We start from the raw sequence: 13,541 nt of genomic DNA, 5'->3' as shown, positions 1-13,541 counted from the left end.
ACACATTCGGCGGAAAGGAATCTCTAAAAGAATTAATCCGACGTGATTTCTTCGGCTTCTATCGTTCGTCTCGTGAGTTGATTTTCATTTCTTATTTTCTAAACGATACAGCAATTAATCTTACGATCATCAGGATTATACGTTTTATCGATGCCTGATTGTTTTATCGTCAGTTTTATGTAAATGTTAAAAAAAGCACTTGTTTGATTTTCAAACCAGAATTAAACCACAAATGTTTATGCTTGTAATATGATATTGATTACTATTATATATATCAAGCTTTCATATACCTACATCACACAATAGGTCTTTTGTTAGATGAAAAAAAATATAACACGGCAATTACATCGATTGTGTGTGTTCGACGATTTTATGGGCGGTTAACACGCTGTTTATCGCGAACGAATACTAAACAGACCCATATAGGTAGATATGTGTGTGCAGGACATTTAAATGGAAAACATAATGCAACAGTATATATGTATAAGGTTCTACGAGGGAAATCTCAAAGCTTAGGACGTTGTAATCGTAAAAAAAAAAAAGGAATCAAAAAACAAATTCGCTGTACGTGTGGGAATTAGAGGAAACAAACTATTCGGGACATGTCGCAGAAACTAAATCAGCAAATTCATTGGCAAGAACCAAAGATGTGAGCGTCTCCCGGCCAATCAAGCGTTTTATGTAAATACGACACATCGCGCGGAGTTTCGCTCTAAAATTCGGTTTAAAGTTTCGGTCATAACTGTAGAGATTAATTTTAACGATCGGGTATACTCTATATAGCTTTTCCGCGATCGTAAATGAAATTTGTAATTTGTATTTTATCTTTTCATGCCGATGTATATACATATAGTTCAAGTCGTTCTCGTCGGATTTTATTTTCGACATTCACATCTTTACTGCTTGCTATCCCGACATAACGATCACCATCGATGTAAGTATAAAAATAAAATCATAAAAAGAGTCCCGAGGAGAGAGCCTGTCCGCGAATGAGTCGTCGTTTGTGAATGAAAACGGACTGACTATATGTCTACGAGTATAATTGAATCGCGAGCAGATCGCATCGGCATCTTGTATAAAAATATTCGCCTCTGATATTGCTCTGAGTTTACGACTTTATCGAACGATAATTAAACAATAATTGCGACAATTTAAATACCGCGACGTGAATTCGATTTGCTTTTATCTCTTTAAAAAAATATATCTTAAAACGAAAAACAACATTCCGTATCTCACGATACAAATAGTGCGTTGTTTTTCTCTTTTTCTACTAAATTCCCTTTAAATTGAACAATCAATTTAAAATAGCAATTGGACGTGTTTCGCTTATCGAAGATGCACTTTCGTTTTCTTCTTCCGCGAGAGACATAAGAACAATTTTACGGCGAAATAAGGGTCGCGATCGTTATTTTTTCCGCGGATTTCTCTAGATTAAAGCGATTGTTTGCATTTTATGAAAAGTTGGACACAGAACAATCTCGACGAGTCTAAGCGGGGAATTCAATTTGACGAGTTTAACGCGCGAGGGATCTGGACAGAGATCAGTTCTTGGCGATGTTCCTCTCGCTTCTCTTTCCGACGAGAGAAGGCAAGTCTGTACCGTTAAAATGCGATAAACCGGTGGTGGGATTTGGAAGCTCTTAACGTTGATCCGCGCGATCCTTTGCGACATTCTCGGCGTCCTACACGAGTGCGACATACACTCCGGAATTGCCGTGACAGGAAGCCGTTTCCTTCGTCCGATATCTAATTCCCTCCAACCCCTTCTTCCAGGAACAACCGTCTCGCCGCGTCGAAAATAAAGCAAGATTGTGACTCGTGATCGCGAAATTGTTTGACAACCTTTTACCGTCTACTAAATAATTTCGCGGATAAATTAAATGAGAATAAACGACTCCAATTTTTGTCCAATCGATTTTAAGAAAAACTATCCGTTCGCGCAGATAATGCGTGATTTTGCGAAATTAATCGTAACTCTGGTTCGAGGGGGAATTAAGGATAGAATAGTGGATAATAAGTCCCAGGAGAGGTGAAAAGAGGGAGCTATATCGACTCCCGGGAAACGTATAATCCTGATTCCCACGCGGCGACCTCCTTATTCCTCCACTCCGTTTCTAATTCGAGCTCGAGCAACCCTTTCGAGCGATAGGTCGCCCGAATACGCCAACCCCTTTTGAGAACCGATTGAGTTGCCCTTTTCGGCATACTTGATTCGCGAATTCGCCCTCGAGCGCTCATTATCCGAACGATAGGACCGATTCACTTGTCATCCTAGACTACCTACGTAATTCGTCGTCTTCGATTTTCCACCTTCACTGGTCTTGGTTACTTCTTCGTAAGGTTTTCTAGGATTTGCGCAAGAGACAGGCGAAGGTACACGTTTATGGGACGCGCCCCGTTGCATCGTCTTTATTATCAGTAAAATTAATTAAAGTCACGAAATTTGCATAATTCTATTTTGAAATTACATATAATAATTCTCGAAATTAAATGCCACCTTGATACGGCGTAATTCAGAGAGAAGAGTTAATTTAATACTCTAGGTAGGTATATTCTCGTTTCACTTGATATCACTGTATAATTATGTAATTTTCCAACGTTGTGTGATGTGTGCCGTTCGTCAATATCCGTAATGCTAAATAATAAATTAACGATATCGGATTAGATGATCGCGGCGCGTCCCGTTTTTCACGGATATATACACATGAATGTATGTACAGACACTGTAAAACATTTGTGTGCTAGATGCGACTTATCGTTGTTTGACAATCATAGTACCTATTAAAGGGACAGCGTCCGAAGTCGTCGGCATGCTTTCTGCCACGAGGTTCAGGAAAACTGTCAGCGACAGCAGAATGGTCACTCCTGAACAGGTTCAAAAAAAATTAAATATCGTTAAACTGCGTTGCAACGCGCCGGTTTAACGTCTATCTCGCGGATCTAGGGCACCTAGATTAAGCTTACAACATTTGTTACATTGCTGACATTCCCCTCCTTCCTCTCCCAAAACTAGGAGAGATCGAGATAAAATCGCACGAGTGTTTCCGACTTCTCCGAGTAACGTAGATCAGTGCAAATCGTATCGTGTCTGAAGATCGCTCAAACTACTGAGTTTCTGCTATCGAGAATTTCCTGAGTTTGTAGCAGATTCTGATTCGTGCTATATATCGTGTGATGGTGATTACGACCTGTCTATTGGTAGCATTGATTTGCAAGTCTAACTCAAACGCGATCTGTAGATCGAGTTTGTGAAATAGCGTCTTTTCAATCAAAGAAAATATACATAATTAGGATGATTCGATCTACAGGATTAACAGTGTTTCTATGGCTCCTCTACTATGCGAAATGTTTTCACCTTCAAATTTTTCGGACAATTATTCATCGTTTTTCTCATAATTTCGATTCTATGCTGCTTTCTATATAGTCTCTATATGCGTAATGTGTATACATTTGTGTATGTATGGATAATATGTTGTGTAAGAAGTTTATTTACAAAACTTGTTGTATCAACTTCTACGAGCTAAAAGATTCGCATACAATAAGTGTAAAAGAAGTATGAAAGAAAACTGAAGATATAATAATTTGCCGCAGCAGCATAGAATGATTTATGAATATGTAGAATTCGCCTACTGCAACGAGATCTTAATGACGATATACGACTGCGTGGAAACATTCGAGAAGACATATACCCGCGATGATCAAGCATCTCGTATGATTAAGAACGGACGAGCACGGATAATCGACTGTTGAATCTTGTCCATGTAATTTCTACTCGTCTTCGCCATGATTTCCAAGGATAGGGATTACCCGAGCAAAGTTCGAAGCACGGATGTTGCGCGTGGGTACGCTAGGTTGCTGAGGGGTCGCAGCATTAGGCGAGACTCGGGCGAACCCGCCTAAGTCGCCGGCAACTCCATTACTGCGTAACAGCCTTCAAAGTGACCGGTGAAATTTGATTATCTTACCGCTCCTCTCCAAAATTCGGAACTTCTGCAAAACGATTGACAATCCTCGTCGAACGAAACGGACGCCTTGACCGCAAGTAATTGGACTGTGCAAGTTTCGAATTGTCATATAAATTTGTCGAGAGCCGGATAATTTGATTAAGAACCCTCCGTGTAAATGAATACTAATTGCAGGGCTATTACTCTGTGCAGGGAATAGCGCAGGGGAAATGCAAATGTACCGATTGGTTTTCGGTTATTAATAAATGTGTTGTAATAAATTACACATTAGTTTGAAAGTAAGATACGTAAAATATTTCAAAATTAGCGGATAGTGTAGATGTCTTGATAATGGTTTTCATTACAGTTTTCGAGTATAAGTCCCCGAAAATGACATTTCTTATATAACTATATTTTTATATACTAATGTTAATTATTTTATTATTTTATTGTTACAGATTTATAATTAAATGTATAAAAAGAAATAAGTAAAGATACTTTATTCATCTCGAAAGTGGCTTTCGTAATAATAAATAGTGCGCAATTTTAATTTTTCAACAAACTGAAATGCCATGAATTGATGCTAAATTTAGAGCATTTACGATGGTCCTCTGAAAGCGTAAAGGGATTTGACAATGAGTCATTAAGCTGATGTATGTGTACATAGTTAAGTAACTTGAAACTCTGTGAAGCGCAGTGGACTCGCTATTAGGGGATGAATTGTCGCCATTAAATCGCACGCGGACCAGAAAGTATGAAGCGTGATGCGATGATGCTTCGGGAACAAAGCAATCTCGTCATAAATAACGCGACAATCGGCAAAGTTAATTAGTGAGAAATGCGCGTATGTACATACGCCTGAGCTTCAAACAATTATCAAGTAATAATTTATATCGAATTTAATTGCATTTGTCATTATGCACACTGATTTCATTTGATTGACGGCAGAGTAATACATTGATTTTCCGGATGTAAATGAAAAGAATAGTTTTTATATTATTTTATATTATATTAATATTATTTCCAAAATATGTATTATTGTCATTTCTGTGTATTCAGTTATCAAAAAATTACAATATGTTTACTAGCTGTCATCATCGTTTCGAAATCGACGAATGATATGTCAATGATGTTAATGACACGTAAAATTTTCTTCGCAATTTTTCGCGTTTTAATTCGCTTAAGAATTTATTTGAATGAGATTTTACGTGATTCTCTCGAATGAGAATGTCGTATTTCGAGGAGATCGACAAGCATAAACCGCGACAAGGTGCATTCGTGGTGGGTGGCAAACCGCCAATATCACTGGGGATTGCCGGTCAGCGGGGCAACGGCGAGGAACTTGAGGAAGGATGATCAATTAGTTCCTTGGTATTAGATCCAAGCATTCGCTGGAATGCCAAAGTGCGTGCGATCAATAGTTTTTCGAGATTACGTCCGAGATATGCACGAGAAATGTTGATCGCACGAGTTGCTTCAAATTTAATAATCTTTCATATCTGTGATAAAGATACAAAGATATTTGCTGATAGAAATGACAACAATAATCACAATTGGAAGATTATAGATAAGGGAAATATTCTATAAATATTTCTATACATTTTTTCGGTATCTTCAACATTATACAATTTTTTTATGTCAATCACACGATATAATTTATTATTGAAAGATAAAAGGTGTTAAATCTTATTTCTTTTTTAATATAGATTTATAATAATTTTCAACTATTTAATTTTTGAAGTGTTTTGTTATTTAAAAAAAGAGTTATTGAATCTTACATTTTTATTTAGTTACTATTGCAGAAAAGAAATTGTTCTTAATCCTGCTGAAGATGCATTCTTATTTCTTTCGTGTGCCAACAGAATATTTATCAAATCAACTATAGTAATAGTGAATCATCATATTTATGCGCAATTGTGTGTGATGTTTGGTTACAAATGTCTATTCGTGCAGACGCCAGGAAAACAAGGCAATGCGCCAAGATACTTTCAGTCGATATTTCAAGTAAGAAAAACAGTGATAAATTTTTGACATGACGAGTTAAAGTAGACTCGAGCACTTTGTAGCTGGCACTGCGCGACATTTTTTTATTATCGTAATCTCCGCTGTTGAATTCATGCATGCAGTATATATCACTGCCTTTTACGTGAAAATATGAGAAAAAGTTGGAGAAAATTAAGAGTCAATATTTTTTCGAAAGAGAAATATGGATGTGACGTGTTTAATTAAACATTCGTTAATTTCCAATTATTTACGTGCTTTCGGAATATTTATATCTATCGAATTCAAAATAACATATTTGCCTTCAAATTATATCGAACGGATATTTTTATTTTGCGAAGATCCGTTATTGAAACTTTTCGTGCCAAAACAATGAGGCCAGACTTTTCGTCGCACTGCGTCTTTAAATCACGCCAAGTCGGCGCAAGATTGAAACTATTTATTATACACAAAATTTCATTTAATGTTTTTTACTTCCATTCGACACGTGTGTCTCTCGTAAGTGTGCCGTAAGCGCGTTATAACTGCCACGGAATTCATGTAACCGATGGAACCTAATGGAATTTCATCCCCCGCAAAACGATGCACGAAGCGAACACCTGTTCTCAAGTAGAGTGATGCCTTGAGGGGGAAGAATGACAGATACCCCTCCATTCTTTCCACTCGATATCGCGAATAGAGAAAACGCTGTTTCAGTTTACGAATTACTTGCAAATTTTTGTTCACGTATTTATACATATTTATATTATAAATTATATTTATATTTATTCAGAATTTTTTTCTTATTACGTTGTTTATTATTTATACACAATTATTTTTATATATCTTTTAGCAAACTCAGAATGCTTTAAAAAATTATGTTATATTTTGTAAAATCTGTCTTACACCTGATTCAATTACATTTTTATGTCTATATAGAAGACGTCACGTTAGTTGACAAGAGGGCACGAGGCGGAGCGGTTACATAAACACCCACGTGCCCTTTGTCATGATAATGTTCAATCAAACACAGCCTTGAAGGGGCACACAACACAACGCACGCATTTATCCGGTTAATGAAATTCGCGAGCGGTTGTATAGAACGCGCCCCTCTTTCCTCGGAATTTACAGCAGCGTGATGTTATGTAAATTTCGTTCGCGTTCATTTTTAAGTATAATCAGGCGTAGTTTGGCGCGATCTTGTTGTCGGGGCGTGGAAACGGTCGCATAAAGTTATACGCAACGACTGCTTCACGTTTCTAATTGACAGCTTGTTGGAAATTTAGATCATTAAAAAATTAAAGCCCTCTTAAAGCAGAATTATATAAACATTTTTATAATTGTATGTATTATTCTACAAATCACTAAACTCCAAATTAAATCTAATTGCACGAATTAAATCTTGATTGCACGTATATTTTTATACAATTGTTCAAGTTTCCTTACGCGCCGATAACGCGTGGGAAAAATTTGCGAAAATGTGCGCGAAAAATGATTATCGCCGCTCGGAAATTCTTAATGACTTTAAAATGTATCGACGTTTCCGAGATAAATGTGACGCGATCCCCGCAAAGTTCCGAAGTCCCTCTAATCCTCGTGTGATATCTTTGCGAAGGAAAGTTCCGTCGGACGTTAGAATAGCCGCGAGTCCACGAGAGATACCCTGAACTTCACCAATGATTAATTACGACGCGACGCGAAGGAGATAGATGCCCAGAAGGAAGAAAATTTGGTTCGCGGCAATGAGGAATGAAACTTCTTGATAAATCGAATCTGTACAGTGAAGATTTTTTTATCTTTATCGCGTCAAATATTTTGTAGGTTTTGTAATGTATAGTAGATAAATATTAAAAAAATGTTTGTAGTAAAAACTAATTGAAAAATGTTGTTAAAGGAAACAATAGAAGCGTATATAAGTTAACACAAATTTCATTACGTTACGATACAACAGTCACTGCTGAAACAATAAACGAAATCGTAAAGACGAAATGACTCGTGATAAAATTTCTCTCCGCGAAATTTTTCCAAGGAAATGATTCCGAAATTTCATTTCGCGTTCCCATCCGTTTTATCGAACTGCGAGATCGCTTTCGGTAAGAAAAGAACGAGATTCTTTGCGTCTTAAGTAGTAGCGCATCTTTCTCGGATTTTAAAGCGTACTCAACTGAATGTCAAAGAAAACGAACAATGCAGAGCAACAATTGCGAAAGACTCATCGAGGACAAAAGGAAATCCGTAGACAAGGCAGAAACAATGCGACAGAGGTGAGAAAATGAGGAGAGCGAAACGAAAAGATACCGCAAGAGTTTCGGCTGTTATGTCGCAGAACCCGTCAGTAAATTGCAGCTTCTCCTTCTACTGCTTTCTCTCGTCATAAGTCTTGTCTTTGCGACACCAGAATTTACTTCACCAGTTTCATAAAGCGCTTGACACTTGACAGCTGTGGCCGAAATTTTCGTCATAGATTTTCCAAGTAAAAATTTAACTGGGTCACAGATATATAAACGCACTATCAGTTTCTTCAGAATGATATAATGTTATCTATCTATCACGTTTTACGTTCAAACTTTCAAAACTTTTAGACTGTGTATTATTTTTTAATCAATTTTGTGAAAAGTATCACCTTAAGATTGAAACAGAGTTACTTATTGCATCGCGGACAATATTAATATTAAGAATATTAATAAAAATAAACGAAAAACCGATTAAAACATAACATTTTTAGAAGCAATACTCTTGTCAGACAAATTAATTTTATAAGATTAAAATTAAATTGTGTAATGCACCTAGACTTTTACGCATGATATTATCGCATCATAAGGAACGCAAAAAGGAACGGTAATTATGATAATTTTCAAGATGGTCGTTTGCGTTTAACGACTCTCGTGGTACATCTCTCGTTTACGAATTATCCTCTTGGGATGTTAAGTACCGTAGAACATCTGGAATCGCGAGGAAAGTTTGAGGAAATCTATATACGTTTCTTGTGTGGTTCGGGAGTACAAAATGAAGAAATGTGCTAAGGAATTCCTGGGTTAGAGAATAGTTCATGGAAAAAGTTTGTGAATAAGCACTTTGAAAACTCACCCTGAGATATGATCCCAATTCCTCACTAAAAGCAATTTTCACCTTACATTTTCCGAGTGATTAAAACTACGTGATTTTTTTATAGATTACAATTGAAATGCGGTTGAATCTAAATTTGCTATTTCTTTGTAAACGTTTTAAGAAGCTATAATCACAATTAAATAAATAAAAAAAATTTGCTTAAAATGATATTCGGCTCTCATATTCTGGAAAAAGCTTGCGCTGATGAAGCAATTTCCTAAAATGTCGAAATTGACGTCGCTGCGACAGGAGCGTATGTCAAAAGTTGAAAATGTCGTTTGGTGTCAAAGAACTTATTCGTTTATTCTAATCACTCACCCCCGTCTCGTCGGAAATTGCGTTGGTGCGCACGTGAGTGTAATTTGGCGGGATTAACGACAGTGATTGCGTGCAAAAGTTATCCGCATTTTCTTTTACGCTTACGACTACTTTTCATCTATCCGCAGCGCAACGGATAAAAAGGAAACTTTACGAAAGATCATGCTAGCACATCGCTAGAATCCTTAATAAGACGACAAGTGTCAAATTGCGCGCCTAGAGTCGCCAGCGTTTACGGGGTTAGAATTTCTTTTTTTTTCGCTCTCATTCGGTGAAACTTTGCGGACTATTATTAACCACGAAAAAAGCGGCACTTTAACCAGCGTAAAACGACGCGACGTGTAATTTTTAGCTCGTTCAATTTTTACGATTACAGCACAGCGCAACGGGTACTCGTAAAATTCTGAGGTTTAATTTCAACTTGATGAATGATATAGTTGCATGGTTTCTGCAATAGTATTTAATTATTAACTGTATTATATTATATAAATAAACTATATTGTTATAACTATATTAAAACTGTATTATTATATGACTATATTATGCTTGACTCATGTTACATATTTTAAGTAAATTGATTTAAATTATCGCGTTAAAATTAGAAAAATGGGATGGCAGATATTAATTCCTGGAGAGTCATTAAAAATTAAACAACGTTCGCACAACGCGTGTGCATGGACATAACCGTATTTCATTATTGTAATATCCGGGAACTAGTCCATGAAGTATGACACGTGATAATGAGGTACTTTGCATATAGCCATGTCGCAATGCCAGACTTTACTGCAACTTGTGCCATAGTTGACAACGTCAAGCACAAATTGCACGTAACGAAAATCTGCCGAGCACTCGCGTTGTGGCATTTATTTAGCGTGATTAAATCAAGAGACGAGGGATCGAACGACAAGGCATCGAAGGCGTTAAATAAAAAGAGAAAAAAGGCACGCTTTCAAGGAAGATTGAATTATGTGCGCCGAACATAACGAAATTTATATCTCGCGGATAGATCAAATAAATTCCAATGGTATTATAATTTGTGTCTATCTTCCTTTTTGTATTATATATAAATTTATGGAGAGATGTATGAAAACATGCAACGAGCGTTATTCGTGCATGTATGCATTTACGTTTTTACCTTTCCAAAACACGTATCCCGCTCCTTTTATCAGAATTGAATCATTTTTCTATTTATCCGAAAAATGACATAGAGTTGAATAATAAAGGCAATTTTTAACACGTCAATATTTTCCTCATTTAATTTGATCATGTTTTTTTATTATTTATTATATTTGAAATCGTATTTGCATATGAAAGGTTAAATATGGTTATTCAAGTAGAAGTGTTGTGCTAGAAATTTAATTTTAATGGCAGCTGCTTTGATAAATATGCACTCAATAAATAATATTTTATAGAAGGTTATTTATCTCTCGCATTTTTTAATATTTAATATTATATATCTTCTTTATGACTAAACTGCATTAAAAATTAAAATTTTCTCTCTCTCTCTTCCCTTCTCTCTCTCTCTACAAAAATCTCTATTTAAGCAAACGATAAGATTTTAATCGCACCTTAGAAAATTCTATTATCATAAAAAGGACTCTATTTTCAATTGCTTGCTCAGGTAATATATTATATTCTTTCAATATTTTAGTTAAATGAAAATCTGCTCCAAGTTAAGCAAAGAATTAATAAAAGTTAATGTATCTGTAACATTCTATAATCCAAGTATCTCGATTGAACGTCTCAAGGGAAGGCTCGGAAGTTGTAAATTTCTCCTTACTTCATAATTTAATTTACGGCATAATTTAATAGAAATTCACATTGACGTCACAATAAAGTCGAATGTAAGTCTCACGATCTATCGACATTTATTCATTGGCATGACATCTATTCGATACTTTGATCTCTACGCGACCGAGCACCGAGAGGAAATATTTTTACAGTTTTACCGAAAATAATGTACGACGTAAAGAGTGTGCGATGTCCGGTTTGTCTCTAATATCATAACGCTATAACGTTCGTCGAGAGCAACCTCGGACACAAGGGCGACGCGAATCGGCGTCAACATCGATTCTGAGTTGTCGTTTTCCCGAAGCACCACAGGAAAATTCAATTCTTGTGTGCGACGAACGAAAAAGTCGTTTCTCAAACCACTCATGTTATGCAAGATGATCTGACAAAGTGAGAGTGTCAATCGCAATACTTTTCGTCGTCAAATAAAATATAGAGAAAATTATATATATGTAGAGAGAGAGAGAGAGAGAGAGAGAGAGAGAGAGAGAGAGAGAGAGAGAGAAGTATATGTATACTACATTCCTATTTATGTAACAGTATGTTACATTTGACTTGAGGAAATTAAATCGCAAATAAAGTGCGAGAAACCGTACGTTTATATTTCAGATTTATATTAATATCTTGTACAAACATTTTTGCGGGATTCTAGATGATTTTTGAGGAAAAATAAATAGAAAAATATGATACGATCCCTGCACAGAGATTGCCTGGTAATTGCTACAGCTTTCAGAACTTCTCTTAAATATGATAGATGGGAAAACGGGCCGAGGAACTCGTCGCAAATTTCGCAATGAATCCATTATAATTTACAGCAATGAACTTCCGACTAATCTCACCGTGAAAAATAACGAAAGGAAGAAAGCAGTCTTAGCGATACGTGAGGTAGTATCGAGAACGTATCGAGAATTGACGATTTGGATGGCAAGTACGATCACGTATCGGGAGCGAGTATCGTGAAACGAATTTGCTCCCAACCGGAGTCGATACATCTCGGTGAAACGGTTTCTCTAATATCCCACTTTGATGTTCCGCGCGTTTTTATCGAACTCGTCGATTGTTCGACCACGGAAATGATACGATTCGTACTCGGTGTGTTCGAATGCCTGATTGAATTCGGAGAGTCGCACGAGATGAGAGAAACAAACTGCTGCTGCTAAAAGATTGCGAGACGCAAAAGGATCACAAGGAAAAACCGTGAGAGAAATCGATCCCAGTAATTATCGAATAACGTTTAGAATCTCGACAAGTCGACGATGGCGTCGTCCATCCCCCGATGGATCTTACAAAAATCGCGCAAAGCGTCCCGTGGGGAGAGACCCCATTGTTTCCGACACGTCAAAAACTTGGGAAGGGATAGATAACGACTCTCTCTTTTAGCCGATGTACTGTATTATCGAGAGCTCGAGATTGGATCTGTCGGTGCCCTATGAATATTCAAAGGGAATGCACGGGTGTCATTTGATGCATTTTCATTCTCGGCGCTTGTCGATATAAGATATAGCGAGTCAACGATAGAGGTATAATTGCTGCCGGTTATCCGAGTGTTAACCTTGAATAATTGAGAGGACATTATCTCGAGGTTTGACCGTCTCCCGATTGATGGACCGTTTCGAATTATGAACATCCTTCGATCCATCAGGCTTAATAACTTGTCAGCTTTAACGCTTTCGTTAATATAGACGTTTCATTAAAATGAAGAGGAATACGCCTACTTGGGAAAATTCCGTCCGATAGCATCGGTCAATTTGAGTACAGTGCTCATGGTGGACCCGGAGAAAGCGTGTACGTAATATTTCACGTGGCCTACCTAGTCGCCTGCAGGACCAAAGGAGCCGTTCGAGAGAGGCTTATTCCGTCGAGCCCCTGAAATATGCATCGCCCGGCGGCGTTTACATGTCGAGATACACGGACGAGCTATGTATGTAACATGCAGCTCGCCCTTACAGGTTAACGCGATGTACCGGTTTGCCCCGACGTATCCAAAATTCAAATCACGCGGCACTCTTTCTCGAACGACCCTTCGTAAATGTAAACGTGGACGTATAAACTCGCGAGACCTCTCGAAGGCGGCCGTAGATATTGCGATTTTACGAGATAACGTGGCTAGGAGTCTCCGCTGGTGCGCAAGAAACGCGCATACAGAGAAGAAGGTATCGACATCGACACGTTAGTAAGGCGACGTTATTCACGTAAGTGTGAGAAACAAATATATACAGCGAGGAATATCGATTTCACATAATTGATGCAGTCTCGGCACTGTTGTTTCTTATTCATGACGAGCTCCCCTATTTATTTAGACGAACAAAGAGTGTCGAGAGAAGACGACCTATTTATCTCTAAATATGTAGAACGATAATTACGTACAGGTTCTTTGTATATATCGATCAAATTTCTTGA

General features: G+C 37.2%; 1 protein-coding gene across 6 annotated transcripts in view; it reads right to left on the bottom strand.

Moving 5' to 3' along the window:
- nAChRalpha6 (nicotinic acetylcholine receptor alpha6) overlaps nt 1-13,541 on the bottom strand; it is a 226,627-nt gene that overhangs the window by 74,727 nt on the left and 138,359 nt on the right. For 4 of the 6 annotated variants that reach the window (XM_085486606.1, XM_085486601.1, XM_085486602.1 and 1 more), the window contains exon 9: nt 2,779-2,865. The exons of the other annotated variants lie outside the window; for them this stretch is intronic. In XM_085486606.1, coding sequence (XP_085342732.1) covers nt 2,779-2,865 — 87 coding nt within the window. The remainder of the gene's footprint in view (nt 1-2,778; nt 2,866-13,541) is intronic. 6 annotated transcript variants of the gene reach the window in all.

The sequence above is a fragment of the Nylanderia fulva genome, unplaced genomic scaffold, assembly GCF_048542155.1.
Source record: "Nylanderia fulva isolate GAGA-0341 unplaced genomic scaffold, ASM4854215v1 Scaffold45, whole genome shotgun sequence".
Taxonomy (NCBI): Eukaryota; Metazoa; Arthropoda; class Insecta; order Hymenoptera; family Formicidae; genus Nylanderia; species Nylanderia fulva.
This window is presented reverse-complemented; position numbering and strand designations above follow the sequence as displayed.